At 33.3% G+C, this 23077-nt stretch overlaps 1 protein-coding gene across 3 annotated transcripts; it reads left to right on the forward strand.

The window, feature by feature from the left end:
• Positions 1-1184: 1184 nt before the first annotated feature.
• Positions 1185-22056, forward strand: LOC108607374 (uncharacterized protein DDB_G0283357). Of its 3 annotated transcripts, XM_017998095.1 has the most exons (13): positions 1185-1251; positions 3716-4083; positions 4932-5087; positions 5145-5183; positions 11043-11208; positions 12252-12449; positions 14758-15251; positions 16972-17057; positions 17690-17939; positions 18530-18625; positions 20890-21345; positions 21633-21740; positions 21804-22056. In XM_017998095.1, exons 2-13 carry the CDS (start codon positions 3729-3731, stop codon positions 21962-21964), a joined length of 2565 nt encoding a protein of 854 aa, XP_017853584.1. In that variant the 5' UTR covers positions 1185-1251; positions 3716-3728; the 3' UTR covers positions 21965-22056. The 3 variants fall into 3 exon arrangements, with proteins under 3 accessions (XP_017853584.1, XP_017853583.1, XP_017853582.1); XM_017998094.1 differs by lacking the exons at positions 1185-1251; positions 3716-4083 and having other exon boundaries at positions 4976-5087; positions 17690-17897; XM_017998093.1 differs by lacking the exons at positions 1185-1251; positions 3716-4083; positions 4932-5087; positions 5145-5183 and adding an exon at positions 9167-9239.
• Positions 22057-23077: the final 1021 nt, after the last annotated feature.

Here is a 23077-nt window from a genome sequence, read left to right on the forward strand (position 1 = left end):
CCACAATGAGTTACAAAGATAGCTGCTGATTTGGCTGGCACGCGCCTTCTACGAACCAACTGTGATGCCACCTGCGACTGATTTCGTGCATAACCATACAAATGGATGAAACGTAAACGTAAAATTACAAATGTATGTACATCTATAAAAATATTTTATGTTTATATATTGAATAAATGATTAAACTCAAAACTTCTAGAAAAATTTGTTACTATACTTGTACTAACCTTTTAATTTCTTTTACAGTAAGTATGCTTAGATTTAAAAGTAGAATCTTGCAGTGCAATAAAAATATATATGTACATACATATAAGAATATGTTTTATACATGATTTATGCATATGTATATAATGTATATAATCGAATAATATGTGTACGTTAATGTACATACCCAAAGGCCAACAAACATACAACGCTTAATATGATCATCGTTTTTTTTTTTGTATAAGCTGTTGTTAGTAGCCACACGCGTGTCTACACTAGGCCCAAATATACGTCAAAATGTACATACATATGTATGTGTATCTCATAGTACAAAAAATCGCGCACCCTCTTTGCGTTGTTGATCATGTAAGGTACAAAAAGTCTCTCTCCCTCTCTTTTGTCAGTTGAACAGTAGGCCTCGTGCAACAGGGGTCCAAGCAATACTAACGCTAACGCTCCCGATTAGTTCCCAGCCCATTTGAGTGGAAACAGAATAGACCAACCGTAAAGCGACTAGCAGCAGTTGTACTGAGCTCAACTCAGACCAGGCCAGGCCAGGTTTTGAGCTTGGCTCATGTATACGATGTTTGTTTATTCGTATATATTAAAAAAAAAGAAGCAAGAGTTGAGTGAGTGAGCGGGGCTTGACGCTTGCTTCCGTCGACTATTCGCATTTACATTCAACAGGGAAACAGTTTCGCCTGAGAACTCTTAGAGTACGGTCCACCGATTCTCCTTGCTAGGGACCTGTTAACGCGATCGCTTAGCTAATATAAAAAAAATACATATTTGTATGATGGCTAAAAAATATAGCACTTCGTGAAAGTTAATAGTTTTGCTAAATGATTCAACTACTGAGCTCCCGTTAAACTGAAAGTTGTATCCTAATATCAAATGAAATTATTGTAGAATTTGTGAAAAGGAGCCCAAAAATAATTCGCGCAAGTTCTTTAGGGCAAATTTTTAGAAATTTTAAGAGTAAAAATAATGAAACATTAAGTTCAAGTGAAATCAAAAGTTCCGTTCACTGACTTTGAAGAATCTTGGGTAAGTACAGTTAACAGCAAAGCTGGTTAAAACACCTTTTTTTTAAATACTCAAAGACTGTATTTATTAAGCAAATTCGATTTTTAAAGCTTTCGTTAGCCTAAAATAGAATTATGCAAGGCAAAAGTCAAAATGAAAATAGCAAACTTAGTAAATGTCTTGTTCTTTGTATACTTTTATTTTCTAATTGACATGAAGACAGGCTGTGTGGGAAATTTACCCACGCTACTGACCTTGAGCTTATTTTTTCCGTTTTCACAAAGTTCACTTGCGAGTCTCGTATATAAATAGTATTTAATACCAACTACGCCGCCATGCTCATTATTAACATCGAGTGTGTGAAAATTTACTTTTATTTTCCCACTTTTATTTTCAAAGCTCATCGCATGGGACCTAAATGTGAGTAAAAGAGAAGATTTTGAAGATACTTGAACTCATGCTCGACATAGCCCTGGCCGACTGTCTGTGTGGGTGTGATTGTTCATGATTGTTGCCCGAGCCTGCTCTAGGTCTATGTTGAGTTATATGACGTCATAGTAATGTGCCGATATAAAGTTTAAATACTATGGGTTCCTTTTAAATTAAGTTGTTTTTCCCGTCATATATTTGAAGCTGTATGTTTATGTATGTATATATATGTACTATACATGCATATGTACATAAACTATATATATTATATATTCATTTATAAATTAAATTCAAATTATCCATTTCAAAGGTAAAAGTTTTAAATATAATTTTTCCATTCATAAATATTATCACTTTTCTTGTATACATAAGTTTATAGCTAAGGGTAGGAAAAGTGCGTCTGCTAGCATCAACGGAAAAGTCAACATAAAAATAAATAATAATAAAAATAAAAAACAGATGGCACGACTGGAGCCAGGTCAAAGATGTGCAACTCATTCGTCCCATGCTCTTGCACTTGTTGTGCACCAAAGTTGAATTGAGAGTCTATGTATTTTCACTTGGCGGGTAACAGTAACAACCCCTAAAAAGGTCAATTAACAACAGGTGATTGACTGCGCGCGCTTAATATACATATAGTTATACATATGTGTGAGTGTAGGATAAAATGACAAAATGTTGCTCTAAAATTAGCGCGAAAGAGCCACGGGCATTTTAACGCTAACACAAAACTATGGAACCTTATTAAAAAACATTTTCCTGCATTACAATTCGTTTGTAGTGTTAATACATTAAATTGGTAGCTTATGGTATATTAAAAGACTCTATCTGGCTTATAAAGTTACTTGTTTTATTCAAATCATCTGAAATGATTGAAATATTTTTCAATCTATCCGAAAAAATTTCTATAAGGCGCTACCTTAGAAAAACTCTACTCTATGTTTTGTAATTATTTTGTTTTTTTTCCGTTCTCGTAGCGGTTCTATAGTCGAATAATTTTGGGTCTATATAATTTTGGCTGCGTCGAATAATTATACAATGTAACACATACAAAGTTAGCAAAGCAAAACATACAGTGCATTTCATACAAATTTAGGAAAACTTACAGTGTTCCATTATAAGTGCCGTTAACAATCCAAACAATATTTTAGTTTAATGCAAGTCATATTGCAAAAGAAAATAAAACTAAAATATTCGTCTAATAATTTTGAGTATTCCCCCAAGTCAAGGGATATATTATCTAGGTTTACTTGTCTTGCTATACAATACCTTCGCTGTTTTCGCTTCATGTTCTTTAACATCAACAACATCAGGTAGCTACCATCAGGAGCGTTGTTGTAAGCAGTTACGTGATCACGCTGCAAGCACTAGTTTGGGCATTGACTCTTCGCGCTAGGTTTCGAACAGCTCGTGCCAAAGTCAATGGGAAAGAGGATGGGCTGTAACCCACTTCTTGTCTATAATTATGAATACTTCCAGTAGGCGACCAAAACATATACACATGAAAAAAAAAAAACAATTCTTTGGTTCATTAATGAAATAAGAAACTCATAATATCATATTTATACAGAGAGCCCCTGAAATTTATTTTAAATACTTTTCAAGCTGATAGATTTAGTCATGAGGAACAATATTCGCTTATGTGAGATTCTTCTTACTTATACCGTTTCCGAGTAAGTTGATTTATAAAAAATAATTCACTTTTTCATGCATCACCTGGGAAACTATTTCCAAAACATTATTTGACTAAAAAAAAGTTATGAAGAACAAATGCTAGCTAATAATACATACATTAAGCTATGTATATATATTTTTAAACTATCATTAAACTTAAACTTTCATCAGATAAATGTATAAGATGCTTTTGACAGAAGTTATTGTGCATTAAATAGACTTTGGAAAACTTAACACTCACAAAATGATAACTATGGATGCACAGTTAAGCTTTTTTACAAGTGTACTATTGTTCCCTGTTTGGGTGATTGGAGGATATCACAAGCTGCGGCTGTCGCTGCGGGTCAAAATAATATTGATAGCCTCGATTGCATTTTTGCAGGTATATTAATGATATGCTTATAATGGAAATGCAGACGTCGCCTCATCTTAGCCATGGGCCCACGACACTCTCGCCGGTCCCAGCTCTTGTGCACCAGCATCAGCATCATATCATCCACCAATCGCACACGCAAAACCAGGCCATGTCCTTGCACAGCAGCCAGTCATCCCAAAATCAGCATCAACATCAGCCTCACTTGCTTCAATTACCACAGCAGATGGGTGCCTCACCAACATTACACACAATTCAAAACTCGTCGACAGCAGAATATCTCTCCGTTAGCATCAGCACAAATCAGCATCAACATCAAAATTCGGCCAGTCTCGTCTACAGTTCTGCTTCAACACATTTGGATGAAAAATTAAAAGGTAAGCTGTACGATTTAGTTCCTCTACTAACATACATATGTAGATAATCATATCGTGTCTAATTTCTTAGTATAAATATTTAAAATCTTTGATATGTGCAAAAATGTCAGCTTGCACATGGTAGTTGTCTTGAATACTGAAAAGGATACAATGACACAAACAAAGGAATCTATTTTTTCACATTTACATTTAAACATATTAAAATAGCCACCAAAAAATACATTTGAGAATAAGCAAATTTGCTTCATAGCCAGCATTTGGTTTGAGGAAGATGGTCAACATTTTGTCGAAGAACAATAGGCAAAAGTCGCGACTTGTTTTCAGTGTTCGGTTCTTGCTAAATCGGTAAAGAAAGAAACAAGTGTAAGACATATGCTGGTTGTTGTTATTTTGGCTGATGTTGTTCATACTGCCTGGAGCAGGCAGGCAAAGCTACAGGCTTTATTAAAAAAGTTTCAGTCTTTTGTTGTGTACGACTGAAAGAATTAAATGAACAAATTCCTTTACTCTAGTCACGGATTTTTAAATAAAAATTGTTTCAAATATGCAGACGTAATTTTCTATGAACATCTTCTACGCTTGGGTAAGAGCAAGCACATTTATACCCTATTATCATTTGTTACTTATGTGTTATGTGCATTTAATGCACACATATGTATGTCATAAAATTAAGAAGAACGCTTCAATTTTTTCAAGTATTTTTCCTGATGCCATTTGTTTTATAAACGTTGACTTTTGACTATCCATTTTTATTTTAAAGGTGAATTTTATTACATAAGCAATCTTGGTATATATATCGTATTTACTGATTCAGCTGAATCTTATTAAATCTATTTTTACATACACAGTACACAAGTTTGATGATTATTCAAACAGCATTGGCCGTAGCACTACAACCTCGACAATACAAGAAACGTCTGCGGGTCCTGGAAATAATTTTCTAGCTCAGTCACATGGATCCGTTGAATGGATGACGGCTTTAACTGATGCACAGAACGGAACAGGTAATATTAGATTTTAAAACATTTGTGAAATCAAATGTATTATTTTTCTCTTTATAGAAGATTCGCATAGTTCACAAGGCAGCATTTCTGGTGATGGTAAGTTATAAACTTATTCCTTTTTACATAAATTGTAATTTTACAGTGTACTGATTCTATATTAAATATGAATTTGCAAAACATAACCAAGTGACTGATATTCCCGTGTGACAAATAATTGTCTGGACTTATGTGTAAAGTTCTTTGTATTATATAAAGACAGACGGATCAATCGGTTGTGGTTTTAGTTGGAATAGTCTCAAGTATCAACCTGCTTAATTGAAAAAAACGCAACATCGTCAGACCACAAAAGCGTTTTTAGTTTCTCCTCTGTTGATCTGTATAAGAGTTAGTTCAGCCTTCTCGATTCTCTGTTTGTTTGCATGAATTGAAATTGTAGCTGGCCATTGCAAACTTCGCCTGTGAAAAGAAATCTGTATCCGTTGTTTATGAATTGCGGATATTGTAGGCCTTAACCCCTAGTTGCCAATCAAGCGGCCAGACCCTACTGGTCACTTAATTCATGACGATGTGCATTAAATACGTATGAAATTAAACCGCACTGCCATTCTTAAGTAGAAATAAACCGGAAAAATTAAAATTCATAGATATCCAAAATTAACACTGTGTAATATTTAAAAATTTTTTTAATTGATAGAAATAGTTATAATTAGCAGTTGTAACAAGTCATACCACGTTATTGTTTTAGCAATAAGCGTATGAGCATTAAGCGAATTAATCACATTCATCATTTTTAAATATTTTCCATAATTTACTAGTGTCTCTACTGCATCAACATACTACGACATATAATAAGCGTTGGCAGTTGTACTTGTATATCCGTATTGTTCCAAGTTCACATGAATAGGAAGGATAAGCCTAAAGAAAATAATAAGATAAGATAATTAACAAAAATAAAATAATTACAAATAAAAATATTTTCAGAAAAGAATTAAATTCCATGAAATTTTTCGTTTTGGAACAAATTGTTTCCACTAAAGCTAAAAGTAGAAGATGATATATGTATACTATATGTACGTACATACTTATCTTAAGCTTGGCAGCATGCATAATGTTAGATGTGCTTAGAATTTTTTTTTGTTTTTAGGCATTTGTAATACCATATTGGTGTAACTTTGAAAATGTGAATGTTAAAGCTATCAAAAATTTGCTCTAAAAAAAATCATTTCAGTTTTCTTTTAATTTTATTTAAAAAAAATTAAGCAAATGCATATTTTTTGTTTTTTATTTTTCTTTCACAAAGAAACTGTTATTATAAGCTTATTTCCAACTTGCTGAGATCTGAGTAAATTAAAATAGGTTTAAGAACTATTAAACGGCAAAACTGCTGTACATATGTTTGCACGTTTACAAGAATTTAATTCTGTTTTCAGTTTACAAAATATTTACACTGCGTCCAACTTTAGTTGCGAGTGAGTTTCAAAATTAAGTTAACAAAAAAAAAAAATAATTTTCGTGGTGGGTCCTGTTTATAATTATTTTTTTTATCTGGAACTAAACCCACATTTTATTAAAGCTATTGGATAGTAGTTACCCAGATGTTATTATAAATGCCACACGAGCTGTGACCTTTTCTCTTTCACATTATTAATTTCTTATTCCCCAATGTATATTCAGCTGTTATTAAAAATGTCACAACGCCGAAGAAATTGTCTTTTTAAGAGTGGGTCGCTTTATCGTAAATTATAATTTGACAAATCATTTCCAACTTATGTTTTGACTTGTCGAGCATAATCCTTAGGGAATTATTTTAATTATTATTGTTAATACTGTCGCTTTGTTGATTATTTCATAATACTTGTGCTTGACTTGATTTGTACGTTAGCAATGAGAGTACATACTCTTTGAACTTTATATGTATTATTCGCACTATTTATTTTGAATACTTGTTTTGCTTCTTCCATTCGAAATTATTACACCGAATATAAATATGATATTTGTGGTGGCAAAGATAAATATCAAATAATTTGATCTTTATAATACAAAAGTTTGTGAAGGTGTTACAAAGCATAAACAGGACATAGGTCCTTTTTTAAACTGTTATATTAATCAACTAATATTATATATAAAAATATATAAGAGTATTCACGGGAATTGGTTTTTGCTTTTACAATTTTAAAACTTGTACAACTTCTTATTATAATTTAGCAGAAAATTCTCATTCTCATCCCTCACTACCCATGAATATAGTGTACGTAAAAACAGAGAATGCGTAATTATTCACTTTCAAATTCAAGTTAACTATTATTTTTTTTGACAAGTTTTTCACTTACCAAAAACGACTGCAAATACATGTATGTATGTATATTTATAGACGTATGAAGACGAATATACCTCAACACATACATATGTGCCATTAAATATTACGATAACAAAGTGATCTAATTTAATTTTTACGCCCTAATATGAAATGCATATGCATTGTATTTAATACTTACTAATATTTTTGCCGCTAACATAATTACTTTGTATTTATACAGGCGGCACATGCTGTTGTCATCGTCATATAATACATATAATATAAAAAAAAAATAAAAATAAAACTTTAGCAGATTCACACAAACAATACAGATAAAAAAATACGGCGTGAGTGAACAACAGTTAGATACAGAAAATACATACAAACGGTCGAACTGTGGCGGGGAAATGGGGTCGCCCCGCCCCGGTAATTGTGCGAGTGAGAAGGGAGCGTATGCTAGAGAGACTGAGATAGCTAGATACAAACACTTAAGTGCTCGAAACGAGAAATGAAAGCAGCCGCTGTGATTGGTGCTTGGCACATCTTAGTCTTGATGCTGATTGGCGGAAGTATTATCATAGACAGATTGTTGCATCCCATTTTAGAGATGTGATATTGCGTGCGCGTGCGGTATGTTTCTAAGATATGTCACGATTTTATCATTCATTTTTGATTAATTATTATTACATATTTTGAAATGTAATTTTTGTTTTGAGCAACTTATCTCACGACAATATGAATTTACATAACATTGAATCTACCGTTTGCTACCGTTTCTGTGCGGCCATAAGTTGTGGGTTTTATCATTAACAACAGGGTAAATGTATCCGTGACCAACAAACCGAAATCACAATCACCAGCCCAATACACCTTCACCTTCATTTATTAACAGCTAGCGTTCAGAGTCAACACTAATACCCAGTACCAAAAAAGAAAGCGAATCTCTCTACAGATGCCGTCTCGTCTCTCGGTTTTGGTTCGCCTTCATTGGCTCGCAAATATAAGTCGAAGTCGGGCAGTCGTGAAGTGTGCTCAGGCCGATGTGCACAAGCGGTGTGGTGCGGTGGTGAAACAAGGACCAAGGACACGCGCAATATACAAATTTCAGTGACAGTAGCGACGGTAGTCGCATTCACACACACACAAACGCACTGTTAGCACTCGCACATAGTTGAGATAAGGAGTAAGATGTGCGCAGGACTATGCAGCGACAGTAAACAGTCCGGAAAAAATGACTAGAAATATTTCACGGCACAGAAAACCGAGAAAAAACCAAATTTTAAATAAGTGAAACAACGGCTACGACGACAACCATAAAATTTTTAAAAGTTAAAAGAATGATTGCAAAATAAGAAAAGAACAGAATACAGGACTGCCTCGGCTCGCGTTTGTACACGAATTGCCATGAATCGGACTAGAGACCGACACACACCAAACCTAAGAGTCTTGCCAGTACACGGAATCGCGGAACGTGAAGTGAAATCTGTATGAGTTTGATGCTTATGTTAATTCTGGTATCGGTTACATTTACGGTTTGCGGTTGCGGTGACATCTTTTTAGGATTTTACATTTAACCTTCGTTCGGAATAAATGTAAACCAATTTCAATACCGTTGCCTATATTGCACTAACTTAATCAAATGTTCTCTAAGTGTTGTATACCTATGTGAAATTATAAGCATTTATTTTGCATTCGTATTATGAAATCATTAAACGCGTATAACTATCAATATATAATTGAAATATAACAAGAATAAAGCATTCAAGTAAAACTACAGCCGATCAATTTTTGCATTTTCACCATGGATCTCTCGACAGCGTATCGTTACAACCAAAACATGATGGAGTATTACACATGTAAATGATCATACAGATATTTCTTTAAAAAAGCTTAGGTGTGGTGTTCTTTTTGTTTGTGTCACATAATATATTTTCAATTTGTGTTTAAAAGAAAGTTATGTTAACTACAATTGCATTTTCGGAATTTAACTTTCGTTACTTAAAAATTACCAGAAAACTAACTAAAAATATTTAAAAATTAAATAGAAAATAAGAATCTCTAAAGTGGCTGACCTTTGATAAATCCTATGTTGGCCTTGCAAAGGACATATAGTATACATTGTGTGTACACAACAACTGCAACTTTACATCATTTACTGAGATATAAAGGTGTTGCAAAATTTTTGAGTGCACGCTGGTCGTCCGGCGGTAATTCAAATAAATTTAATAACAATACCAACTGACAGAATGAGAAAACAGAAAATAACTATAACAATAGAATACTATTGAACGAGGGTCAGCAATCACAAAGGAGCAAGCGCAGAAATTGAAAAAAGTGAAACAAATAAATAATATCATGTCACAAATCTGTGCACATTTCTGAAAGTGAATAGATACTTCATTAAATGACAATCGCGTTTGCTGTTTGGCTATTTACCATTCATACGTTTTCGAATTTCTGTCTTCAAATTTAATGTCCCTACTTTTTCTAAGTCTTATGCAATTATTGATTGCTTAAATATGCTTTTGTGCAAAAATGTTCCGATGCATTTTGTTTGGGGAATGGGCCATTTTATTTCGAGTTTAATCGGGCAATTATCTTGTCGGGAGAGATCATTGTGGTCTTGCCTATAACACAGTATAGAAAACTTGGATCTCATAACTTTTATGTGGCAGTAATAGTTTTTTCTTTGATTTAGACATAACTGTATTTTATTGGGAACTTTGAAAACTATGTAGTTTTCTTCCAATTATATGTTGTCATTGAACAAGCATATCTGAGTAAATAGATCCGACAGGTGGTGTTTTCTGTGACCTCTTATTCGAATTGGAGAGTTTAGAATCAAAAAGATTGTGGTGGTTGTTAAGTCGTGCCCGATATGTCCAGTATGCAATATATTTTGTGATTCATAACGAAAACGCTACATCTCCATTTGGCTTATACATAAGTATAATAATATATATATATAATATATATTATAATAATGTGAAATGACTGCTACAAGTACTTAACGAAATTTTTTATAATTTTTAAGGGTGACATTGCATTGCTCATCATAATGTATATGAATGAGTTACGAACTTATGGGATATTTGTCAGATTATTTCAGACAATAAACAAGTGCAAAAAAGTAAATGAAGTGTAAACGATTTCGCTCTCAAATATGTTTGTAATTAGGATAAAATTCTATATAATGTGAAATTGCGGTTTCTTTTTTTGATCATTGGTGCATATCAGCTTGGCTTTCATTGTGCTAACATGTCTCCTGCAAAGCTGTCATTCTATTTATATCAGCTTAAAAAGGCGATCTTTTCAAACAGTTGTCTTTTATATTTATACTAAGCTTTTGCATTATATTATTTTATCGAAACTTGTAGAATTTTTTTAATCGTACAGTTATTGAATTTTAGATTTGTCCAGCACGCCTTCTTCTCTTTCTATTTATGAGATACAAAAGCGCTATTTCATAAACATACAAAAATGGACGCATGTCAAGAGATATTTTAGATCTCAAATATTATAAACTAGTGATTTTTGTTGCAAAATGTATTTATATTGTTGCAAAATGTATTATATTATTGCCTATTTTTTTGGATATAATCTAATTATTTCCGGAAATAATTTGATCACATTAATAAATAGAATTGATTTCAATACAGGTCATGGTGGAGTTAATCAATTGGGTGGCGTATTCGTAAATGGTCGACCCTTACCAGACGTTGTACGGCAGCGTATTGTGGAGCTGGCGCACAATGGTGTTCGTCCGTGCGACATATCACGGCAACTACGAGTAAGCCACGGATGTGTTTCCAAAATTTTATCAAGGTAATAATATTATTCATTTTAATAAACTAAACAGCTATCATGGCCAAATTAGTCTTCTTCTATATGAAGGGCAATGCTTGTGATTCGTTATACAGGATGCACATTTAATCATAATTTGTTTTTTCTAATGATTATTTTTTTACATTTATTTTAACAATAAATCAATAATTTGGGAGCATGGGAGCATCATATAATTTTATTTCGATAAAACAAAAATTGCACTAACCCAAGTTTTCTTTGTAGAACTATTTCCTTGGCTAATGTATTTCTCGATATTATCATTTCGTTATACAAACACATATATGTATTTATATTTTAACAGTGGTCTGCGTATTCATTACGGAGTTAGGTAACCTGAAGCCAATGAATTCATTTTAAATAGGGCAATAAATCTAAGTGCAGCATGTGTCCTGACCTTGTCCGTTGGGTTGATGCTTGCAATTGCACACTCAACTCTCAATGATAGCTGACATTTAAATTGTTTTTAATTGAAATGGTAAAATTGTTGGTTTCGTTTTCAAGTGGATACATTAATCAAGTAGAAAGTTTTTCGATTGACAAAATATTATCTATTATTTCAGAAAATTACTGTCATAAATGGCTTAAAAGTAAAAGAGAAAAGTCAAGTTCACGGGACTCTATTATAATGATTTAATAAATATAGAGAACTGCAACACATAAACAGATTCACAAACACACTTATCAGGTTATAGAACGTTGTCCTACAACTCAACCTAGCGTTAAACGATATCACCGTAACAAGTTGTGATTCAGCACCGATGCTTACCCACTGCGAGTTGTAATATTAATATTAATGCGGCAATCTGTACTTAACTTCTTTTCTTTTGATTTAGGAAGGAGGAGGAATTTGAGATCTTTAAAACCAACTCCATCTGCCGGGGCATAAGAGTATATATTTGGGTCTCTTTTACAGACAAACGGACAGACAGACATAGTTTAATCGACTCAATTTATCTTGTTGATCAACAAAATATCAGTTTACAATTATATGTTAATTTATTGAACTCTTTTGTTTCTTGCAGATATTATGAGACTGGTAGCTTTAAGGCTGGAGTAATTGGCGGCTCAAAGCCCAAAGTGGCAACGCCACCGGTGGTTGATGCAATAGCGAATTATAAACGCGAGAACCCTACTATGTTTGCATGGGAGATACGGGATCGGTTGTTGGCGGAAGGTATATGCTCGCAGGATAATGTACCAAGTGTATCATCAATAAATCGGTAAGCAAGTACATAACACATAATACATGTGATATGCTCTCTAAGTTGAGTGTTGCCATGTTTGTTGCTGGCATGCAACTCACATCCGAACTCGCATCCGAATCCGTTTCCGTTGAGATCCCCATTGTCGATGGGTGGTTGTGGCAGTCATGCCAAACTCAGGGCTAATAAAAATATCTAAGTAGTTTTTAGCGTTCATAATTGCGGCACAATGCTTGACACACGACCACCACAAAAGCCAGCTTCCTTCTGATGTTCCGGGGCGACGCTTTCCATTACCATCATACTCAATCGTCATCATCGTTGTCACCAACGGTATAGCGTTATAATGTGCGCACTTCCTCTTTGACCATAATTTATTTTATTTATCATTGCCAGCAGGCAACTGTCTTGATTTAAGCTTTATGTTTAGGGACTTACCTAATATGAGTAGTATAAGTGGTAAGCTCAATATCTCGGATTATTTAGTCGATATGCAAAATAAAATTAGTTGCTGACGATTTTTACATTAATAAAAAATGCTTTGCACTTGTTAACGACTGGTCAACCCAATACTAAGTTCAAGTTTCCATTAATATTGCGGATTTTCGATGCTGCGACCGCACGCCGCACGTGCTTCCATTCAGAATCAATTCGCTTCGAGTTACGATGACGAATATGCAAAGCGTCAGCTTCATACAGAACATAATGCGGTCGAATGCGACAAGTAATTTAAGGGATAATCACCAATAACCTAGTCTATAATGCGACAATTGAACAATATGAAAGGTTCACTGCCAGTCGGATGATTTTAGGGCGAAAATTTAATCACATATTTTCAAGTGTATATGTACATATACATTTATTTATTGTGTGTGTAAATTTTACCATGTGAGCTCGGATTTGGCCAACAAGTGGCGCAATCCCCGACGGCACGTTAAAGTCCCAAGAGAAAAACACTTATGAAGTGACTTTCATAGCACTCAACCTAAGCCAATCGTGAGGCTACCCTCTTTGCTGTACAGTGTCAAATAAACAAATCAAAAAAAAAAAAAAAAAAGAAACGAGCAGTAACACCGCGCATCCCAAACATATGTCTCAATTGTGCTCACTGCCCAACTACAACACCCTTACTGTTCTTAGCATGATACTTACCACTCTGCTGTCAGACTGACTGAGCATCAGCCCAATGCGATTGTCCTTTTAGAAATAATTTGATTTGATTCCGCCTGAGTTATTTGTCCAATCTACCCCCTTCTAAAACAATCTTAATTTAAAATTTTGAAGCCGTAATTTACGTTAGTTTAAGTGTTTTTAAGGGTTTTAAATACAGATAGATTAACTGCACACATAAATGTATTACATAAAAAGAGAAATTACTCTATCGTAGGTAAAGCACTAAGTTTATGTTGTCACCGAATACAATGTACATACATTAAACATATTCTAATTTCATAGAATACTCATTTCATTTTATAATCAATGTTACTCGAGGCAAACAGTATCTAAAAACAAGTGGACAAATTAAAGTTGGGCGCGATTTGCGGGTGAGGGGTTAGGAAATAAAAAAAAATAAAATAAAAGCGTAGTGTCCTGGATATAGGAGCACCTACATACCAAATTTGGTTGCTCTAGCTCTTATAGTTTCTGAGAAACACCACATCATACAGCACGGAAAAGCGGACCATCGGCTATAATCGACTCAGCTCGTCGAGCTGATCAAGATATATATACTTATTGGGTCGCCACGCCTCTTCTCCCTGTTACTTTACATTTGCACAACTTCATGATACCCTTTTGCCATTTTTAACTTTAAAATTTGTAGCTTACGAACTTGTCTTTTTTGCCATAACCAACAAAAATTAGCTAAATCGTTGTTGCCAATTTATTCAATACCCTTTTTTCACTCAAAATAAAAGCTCCGTACATTTACTTTATAGAATTAAATTTATTAAAAATAATAAAAAAAAACATATATGTACTTGTTTACGTTCATCGCAACCATTCGCCTGGCAATACAGCTGGCCAACAATTGGCTAAAATGTTAGACACTCCTCAATTTGTATATGTACATTGTACAATCTTCTTTCCTAATACAATTTCATTTTCTTCATTTTTTAAATAAATGCTGCACTTATCGTTTCGGTTTGGCAGCCGTTTTGGGGTGCATTATTAAATGCAATGCTCTACTAAAAAATACTAATTTTCTTGAAAAGTTGAAAACTACATGATTGTTTACTAATCAATGGACTACCGTCCATGTTAGTTATTTTTGCAGTATTTTTGATTTATTATTGTATTTAATCGTTTCATACTATTTATTTTTCAGTATTGTGCGTAATAAAGCAGCAGAAAAAGCAAAACATGTGCATCATCATCATCAGCAGCAACATCAGATGACTCAAAACTTAAGTAGCGGTCCAAATGCTTCTGAGAGCCTTGACAGTAGCTCAGGTGTGGGAGCTGGACATGATCAAATAACACCAAGCACTGGAGACAATGCCAACAGCACCACCAACACTAATAATACCAATACATCAGCATCAGTTATAGTGCTAACTCCAAACACTCCCCAAGAATTGGGTCCAACTGTTGCTAATAGCGTAGGTGGTGATGGAATCGGGCAACATAATAATAATGCAAATGATAATTCCACCAACTCTACGAATCAGCAGATTACAGAACAGCGGCCGGCTGCTTCCGGTTATAGCATAAATGGCATTTTAGGTCTACAACATAACCATCAAATTCACAATAATAATGGACATAATAGCAACCACATATCGGAGTCGAGTTGCAAACGCAAACGATCTGAAGTCCACGGTAAGAATCATTAATTATCTAAATTTTATAGTGTATATAAACCAGGGTGCACCTATAGTTGGACGCAACCAACTTGTACACCTTTAAACTAACTCAGATTAACTCCAGGTTTTAATATAACGATTGTTTCGGTGCTTAAATCATTTCAATTGCAAAACATAGTCATGTATATGTACATTTACATAAAAAATTAGGTGATTTGCATATCAGTGAATCTGTGAAAGGGCGTGCGGATAGTTAAATAAAATGCTGCGTACCACTGCGTGGCCAGATTATGGTCATGATCCAACCGCAGCAGCGATGCCGCAACATGTGCTTAGGGTTCAAGCCCCAGAAGCTTGTAAAAGCAGATAAAATCTTAATTAGTCATGATGATGGGTAGTCATCATCTGCAACATCTTTTCATAGGGGTGGTTTATAGTTCAGAGTAAAAATTATAAAGCTGAGTGTTTTATTTCACTTACGATGTCTTAATAACACCTTATCATACTTGCCATTTTCAATAAGTCCGTCTATCAACAATGGAGAATGGCATGGCTTGCGAAATACCAAATACATATGATATTTTTACACAATTGAACGAATATAAGCAATGTTGTCCGATCCATACATGGCTTCAAGTTAGGGTGGCATTTATTCTTACCAGCAGTGCAAAAGAGCAATGCGTCCATGCACAATCATGATAGAACCTGACTTCAGTCTTTTGTTTCGCAGTGCCGTTTTCCACAGATTGCTTTTAGAGTCCCTTTGGAATAATGATGTCCCAAAAGTGTATGTTTTACTTAGGCTTGAATTTGTGGCAAATTTGTTCAAATCATTTCGATTGACGACTTACCAGGCGTAACGAGATTTGGTCAAAATGTCCTTTGCGTAGAATCAAATATTCGGGGTTGCAAACTGGGCGTGAACTTAAAGCTACACCCTTTATTATGTTTTTATCTCTCATCTTGTACATCTGTGTATAATCTGTCCGTTTGGTATTTTAAAACCTGTTATATTTTTATTTATAATAAATTACTATATTTAGACCCGGTACATAAACAATTTACAGAGGGACTAAAAAGTTAGTCAACTGAGATTTTTAAGTAACAGGCAGAAGAAGGCAGGGCAGTCACTATATATATTCTTGATCAGGATGACGAGCTGAGTTGAGTTTGTATAGTTGTATAACTTACCGATGTTTTGAGCTCTTGCTCTTATACAGACAGACACGCAGTCGTACAGGGCCTTATCAAATCTGATCAAGAGAATATATATACTTAAATATTGATTTCATGTTGCTGGGTATTGAAGCAATTTAGTAAAGACATAGTAATGCATTAAATATTTCATTTTCATTAATTATATTATTCGGCCCATTACTTGCATTTATTCAACCATTAAACTCACCTGCCAACTTTTTGCTTTATAAGCCTATCTTTGACATAAATATCTTTTTATTTACATCTGCTTTTTGAATACAGAAGTAAAGGCAGTTCTTAATCTTTAAGTGCACTTAAATGACACGTGCCACAACTACCCATTTGGGTAGAAAAATGACTCCGACCGAATTATAACAGTCGTAATTGAATACAAAGCGCAGTTAGAGGGTTGACAAAATTTAAGCAACTGAATGAAAAACAGACTCAAAATATTTATATTACTAAAAACTTCGTACTCACAAGTTAAATATGTAAAAAATACTAATAATCTAAATGTCACCCATTTGATTGTGTTCCAGACGAAAATCGTGATGTCAATATGCACTCAGAAGATGAAGCTAAACGACATCGGCTGGGCTATGGTGCGGATCAAACATATCCAAATGTAATTAAACTCTTATAAGCATATTTATAAAATTCAGTAATGATTTCGCAGTTAAATTTTCAGCTCCCATTTGAAAATAAAAAGTTATGTTATGTTATGTTATTAATATTCTGCAAAAAATAACTTTATATTCTTTTTTTATTTATTCATTTTTGAAAGCATTGTAGCTAATGAACACTAGTTTACATATATTTCTTTTTTTCGACATCAGATATTGTATTTTTTTTCTATTCAAAAAAACTTTATAAAATGCCTCAGCTTGCTTAGGCATGAATCGCAAAAGCGATCAACGATTAAGGTTAAAGTAAAACCTGCCAGAAGGTAATAAGTTGTCCTAAATTTTTATTTTAGATTTAAGAGTCTGTTTCTACTTTTTGATGGTATCAAAAATCGTCCAATTTTTATACACAATATCTTGAATTACCAGAAGCGTTTTTATTTGGCAAAGATGCGAGTAAAAAACTCCAAATCTAACTTCACCACATATAATGTAACTTATCATATTCCCAGGGCTGCAAAAAAGAAATATAAGAACCGTTTGAAAACTGAAATTCGAATATTTTCCCTAGTTGAAAACAAACCCCCAGTCAAAATGATTATTTGTTGTATTAATTTGTTTGTATTAATTGTAGATTTGGTCTGGAAAATGGTGCATCAAAGATGAAAACAAGCTTCTATCAGAGCTAGGAAGCCTGACAGCAGCCAATGGAAGTGGCTCAGCGGCTTATTATGAGACCCCGAATGTATTTCCGTCAAGCACTATTTCATGTGGAAACGTCGGAGGAACGGCTGGTAACGATTCATCTATGGTGTACGATAGCATTGCCACAATATCGCAAGGTCAGAGCACACTATACACGTCACCAATTGGCCCACCAATCGGTTAGTTGGTTCGTTTATATACATAAACAGTGATTTAAATTACTACAAAGAGCAAGTTTTTTCTTACATTTTGTAAGAAGTAGATGTGTTATAGTTATATATAGATTGGGTCCTAGATAAAATACTGAATCATAAAAACAAAAGTTAGCATATATCTTTCTTAATCTCTTTATTTTTTTTTTCGCTTAGCCTAGTTTTCAAATTAAATCCATTTTTTATATTTATTGGTATATTATCTTTTTTCTGATTCCATAACTTATTATTTAAAAAATATAGAAAAAAAGGTTATAGTTGTAATAAATTACTAGAATCTTCTATTCTCAGTTTCCAAGTGTTGTATATCTGACAAAAGAATATTGAATCTTGTTGGCTTTGCAAAATATCTAATTTGCTGAAGCTAATATTGTCCTTAAAAAAGTAAGCTTAAACTGAATGGCCTCTTATTTTTAATTTCAAATGATAATAGCATAACTCATCTACTTTGAATATTTGTGTTTAATATTTATTACAATTTTTGTTTTGTTTTTAATTTTATATTTGTGTTTTTCTTCTTTTTTTATTTTACATATGTTTGCTATCAAAATTTGTAGGCAATAGTTCGCTCACTCCCCTTGTGCCTATAAACTTGCAAGAAATTAAATTTAATGGAAATATGCAGGAACAAGCCCTTTCACCTTTTTATACAGGTAAGAAATAATTAGACTCGCGATATTATAATCTTCACTTTTTCTTGGGAGGTGTCGGTATTTTAAATTAGTGGTGAAATGAAGTTCCATCAAAAGTATTAAACCAAGAGCTTAGGTTACAATTATACATTTAGACTTTCAACAAATGCTCTTACAGTAAAACTTAGCTTGGAACTATGGGAGTAAGTCCTTAAACCTATCATAGTCAATGAAAAACAACAAACGCTAAAATTTTAAATTTGCTTTTCAAGCATTAGCATCTACTGATGTGTTATGGATATGACTCTATGAGATATGACTCTACGGTGCACTTATTGAGCATCGGACTTGCAGTTTGTAAGAGCGAAGCTAATTCTACCAAATACGGCAATTATGTAAAGTATATATGTATATGTATATATATATAAATGGTTTAGGTCGCGTCGATTTTTTTGCTCAAGAATCGTCCACCAAATTCGGAAACTAGAAAGAATTCTAAGAATATCTCATCAAGAAACTATGGGTCTAAACAAAAATCTTAGTCAGTTTTGTTTCAGTTGATATTCCAGACATGAAACAGTGTGTTATAAAAGTGGCTTTAGAAAGCCAAACTAAGAGTGAATGCTGTGGAAAAAATTAATTTTTTGCTTTGAATATTAATAGAAGTTCTTTTGGGTGCGTGTTATTTATTGACATTATTATTTTTAAAGTTTATTGAGCGTATATTGAATATTAGTAATATACTAGGGTATGTCTATATTCAAAGTCTTTTGTAGTCCTTAAGATCTACACGCTAATTAAAGTCCGAAGAACGAAAACGGCTCCATTTATATCTTATTTTTTGGGTTGTTAAAAAATGTTTATTACCGTGCTGTGACGCGTTAGATTTTATGTTTGGATGTGTTTGTGAGTTTATGCTTATTTTTGCGGCGATGCCCAATTCAAAGGGTATGAGGCGCCAAACTCTATAGCGTGCTTGTTTTTATTTTAGGAGATAAGTTTAAATAAATAAGAATATAATACATTAGTTTCAATTGAACATCAATATCATTCATTAATTATGGAAAATCGACTTAATATACAAAGATCTTTCAGCAGAAACCTATGAATAACAAGCATAGCTGTAGTTTTACGCATTTTATGTCTAATAATGTCAAGTTCATGATTTACATCTAGTAAACTCGTGATCGGCTTAGCTATCTCACTGAAGATACACACAAAACTGCGGACGCGTCACAGCTGTTCGCTGTAGCGTCAGCAACGATGCCGCCGCTGCGTCGGCAGCTACGTTTGTATGGCACGTCAGCACGTGCACCCCGCTGTCTATATTGAAATGTAAATAAATCCTAATTCAATTTTATCCGATCGTTCTGAAATTTACATTTGTATTTAGATGTTTAAAGATTTTTGTACTGCCTTATTTTATCGTTTTTTTCGATTTGCGGGGGAGGGGGGAGAAATAAAAAAAAAATAAAAATTAAAGCACGTTAGTGTCCTGGATTTAGAAGTCACCTACATTACCAAATTGGTTGCTCATAGCTCTTCTATAGTTGCTTGAGAACAGCATTCATACAGATGGACGACGGACGGACAAGACGGACATGGGCTATATCGACTCAGTTTGAGCTAATCAAGAATATATATACTTTATGGTGTCTGCCACGCCTCCATCTCCCTGTTACATACATTTGAGCAATCACATAATACCCTTTTTCCATTTTTTACAAAAATGTCAAAGTGTATAAAAATTAAGATTTAGCGCTACTTAATGTTGTTGCATTTAGTATTGTCTATGTATAAATCTCAGGTTGATTAGATTATTTTATTTATTTATTATGCATTATTTTAATTTTTTAGATGTAATTAACTCTGTTGGCAACAATTATAATGTTACCAAAAATGCTTTCAAATTATTTTCTTTAGAATGTTTACATGATTTGTATTTCAATTTTGTTAATTGATTTAACAACTCGTTATCTGAGGCCCAGCCCACAGCAATCATTTTTACAGTATATATGTATATTGTATTATGTGTATTGATAAACAAACGTCATATATGTATGCTTGTGTATGTAAGTACCTTAAATGTCAATACTTTAAGTAAGAGTAAAATACTTGTATTACATATAAGGGAAATGTTTGAGAAATCTTAAATTTATAAAATGTACATATACTTGATTTAATTTAAATATAGTTTAGGAGCACTAAAAATTCGGAATGCAAGTCTTGAGAAAATGTTCTTATATAATTAAAATAAAATACATATAATTAATAATTTAAATTAGCAATCACCATTGAAAATGGTAATTACTCCACGATAACAAGTTTGGATACCGCCGGAACTGTGTTAAGAGAGAATGAAGACCCAAGGAATTGTAAAACTACAAAAGTAATGCAAAACAATGAATCTGTGAAAAACCCAGCAGAAAAGTTCATCAGGGACGAAAACGATAACAACAAGTGTCACCGCAATGATATAAACAAGCACCAACGAACTATTAACAACCACTTAAACCATAATGTACCCATGGCTCAACTAGTGACGGAGCAAATTCAAGAACAGGAACAGCTTTCAGAGAACGGAAATGGAAATACCTCATCTTTAATACTCTTACAGTCTAATGTTAATGCCAACCCATCGACGGTCGATGAAAGACTCAATGTTGATGCAATTGCCAGTACTAGTGGCTCTATATATTCTACACCAACAATGCTTCCTAGTTTTAGCCATTACTCCGCAGGCAAGTTGCTTCCTCAACTATTATTGCACACCTGCTAGCTCCGATGCTTCGGTCAAAATATTGCACAAATGGTGGTGGCTACTGCAGTTTAGTAAAAATTTCTTTTTTAACCAATTTTAACAGACACATTTATTGAATATTATTAAGAGTGTACTGTATAACTAAACTATAAATTATACATCTCACACTAAACTTTGCTATATTCAAGGTTTTTTTTTCATTAAATTAGCTTAGCTTAATAAACAGTTTTTAACGTTTGTTGTTCGCACTATTTTAAAATTTTGTAGCGTGCGGGTCGGTGGTGCCTACAACGGACTACGCTTATACTCCTGCCTATACGCAATATGGTAGTGCCTATGGATCCTACAGTTACGGAACTAGTAGCGGCTTAATAAGTACGTGTACTTAAATAATTTTATAATTGTAAAGCCCTTAAGTGTCAAACCATTACATTGCAGACTCGTCTTATTACTACGATGGAGGACAGAGCGCTGCATCCCTAAACCAAGATTTGCGCTCTCCGCTTGCAGCAACCAGAGCCAATTCATTAGCTTCAGCTGCATCACCCACTGGTAGTGCGTGCACAAAGTCGGAAACATCAGATATTTTCCTTGTCTAGTGCCTGCAATTATGCTGACGCCACTTTGCGCAGTTTAAATACTTTCAGCGTATATCAAAGCACAAAGTTGTTATTTATACATCTTTTATTACAAACATATACATACATATATATGTAAGTATTTCTTTTGCATTTATTTTATTTGCTTTAGCAATCTGACAAGCTAGGCACTTGCAATGCTTAAAAAATATATATCGATAAAAATCATCAAATATGTAAGAAACCGAGCGGCTTACTTAAAACAAAAGAAGTAAGAAACATAATGAACCAAAATGTCCATTAATGGAAAACTTAACCAAAAACTATGCAAGTTTTTTGAAAACTTTGAAATACTTAATTTATTATATATATTTAAGTAATTAAAAAATGTACATACTTAAATTCTTGCTCACAATTGTACATTGTGATATTGCGGTATGTGAGCGTGGTATACTTAAAATTATAAAAGGAAAATAAATGCTTAAAAGACGTTTTAGTCATTGTATCGGCATTTAAATCGAAATTATTTTTTTTTAATGTAATTGAAACCCGTTTATAATACTTAATTTACATATACTTTTAAATTTCATTTGTTGAATAGATTGAAAAAATTATTAAAAGGAAAATATCACATCAAAAAAAATTATGTAACCAGCAATAAATTGCATTCGTAAAACCTTTCAATAATTTTATACAATTTTGCGGAATAAATTATTAGAAAAATAAGTATGTTTTTCAGTGTCTACGAACGATAGTAATAGATAGCATGTAGAGGTAGATAATTTTAATAGTGCTCGTATGTACATCGAAATTGGACTTGTATTTGTACTCAATATCATAATTTAATAAATAATAAAATGAAACGAGCCCTATAGTCTTATAAGAAAGCACACACCAAATTATGTCATGTATACGTTTATACATAGCGTAAAAATTGAATGTAATTTAAATATTAAGTATATACCCCTAAAATAAACATAATAATATAATAAATTTTTTGCTTGTCGTATATTTTAAAGCATATGCCTCAATGGCATTCAGTATTTGCAAAAAAGTTTTTTCCAAGAGTACCAATTGCCAAATTGTAATAAATTTGATAGGGCTTTAAATATTGGTGGGAAAAATTATTGGTAT

The sequence above is a fragment of the Drosophila busckii genome, chromosome 4, assembly GCF_011750605.1.
Source record: "Drosophila busckii strain San Diego stock center, stock number 13000-0081.31 chromosome 4, ASM1175060v1, whole genome shotgun sequence".
NCBI lineage: Eukaryota > Metazoa > Arthropoda > Insecta > Diptera > Drosophilidae > Drosophila > Drosophila busckii.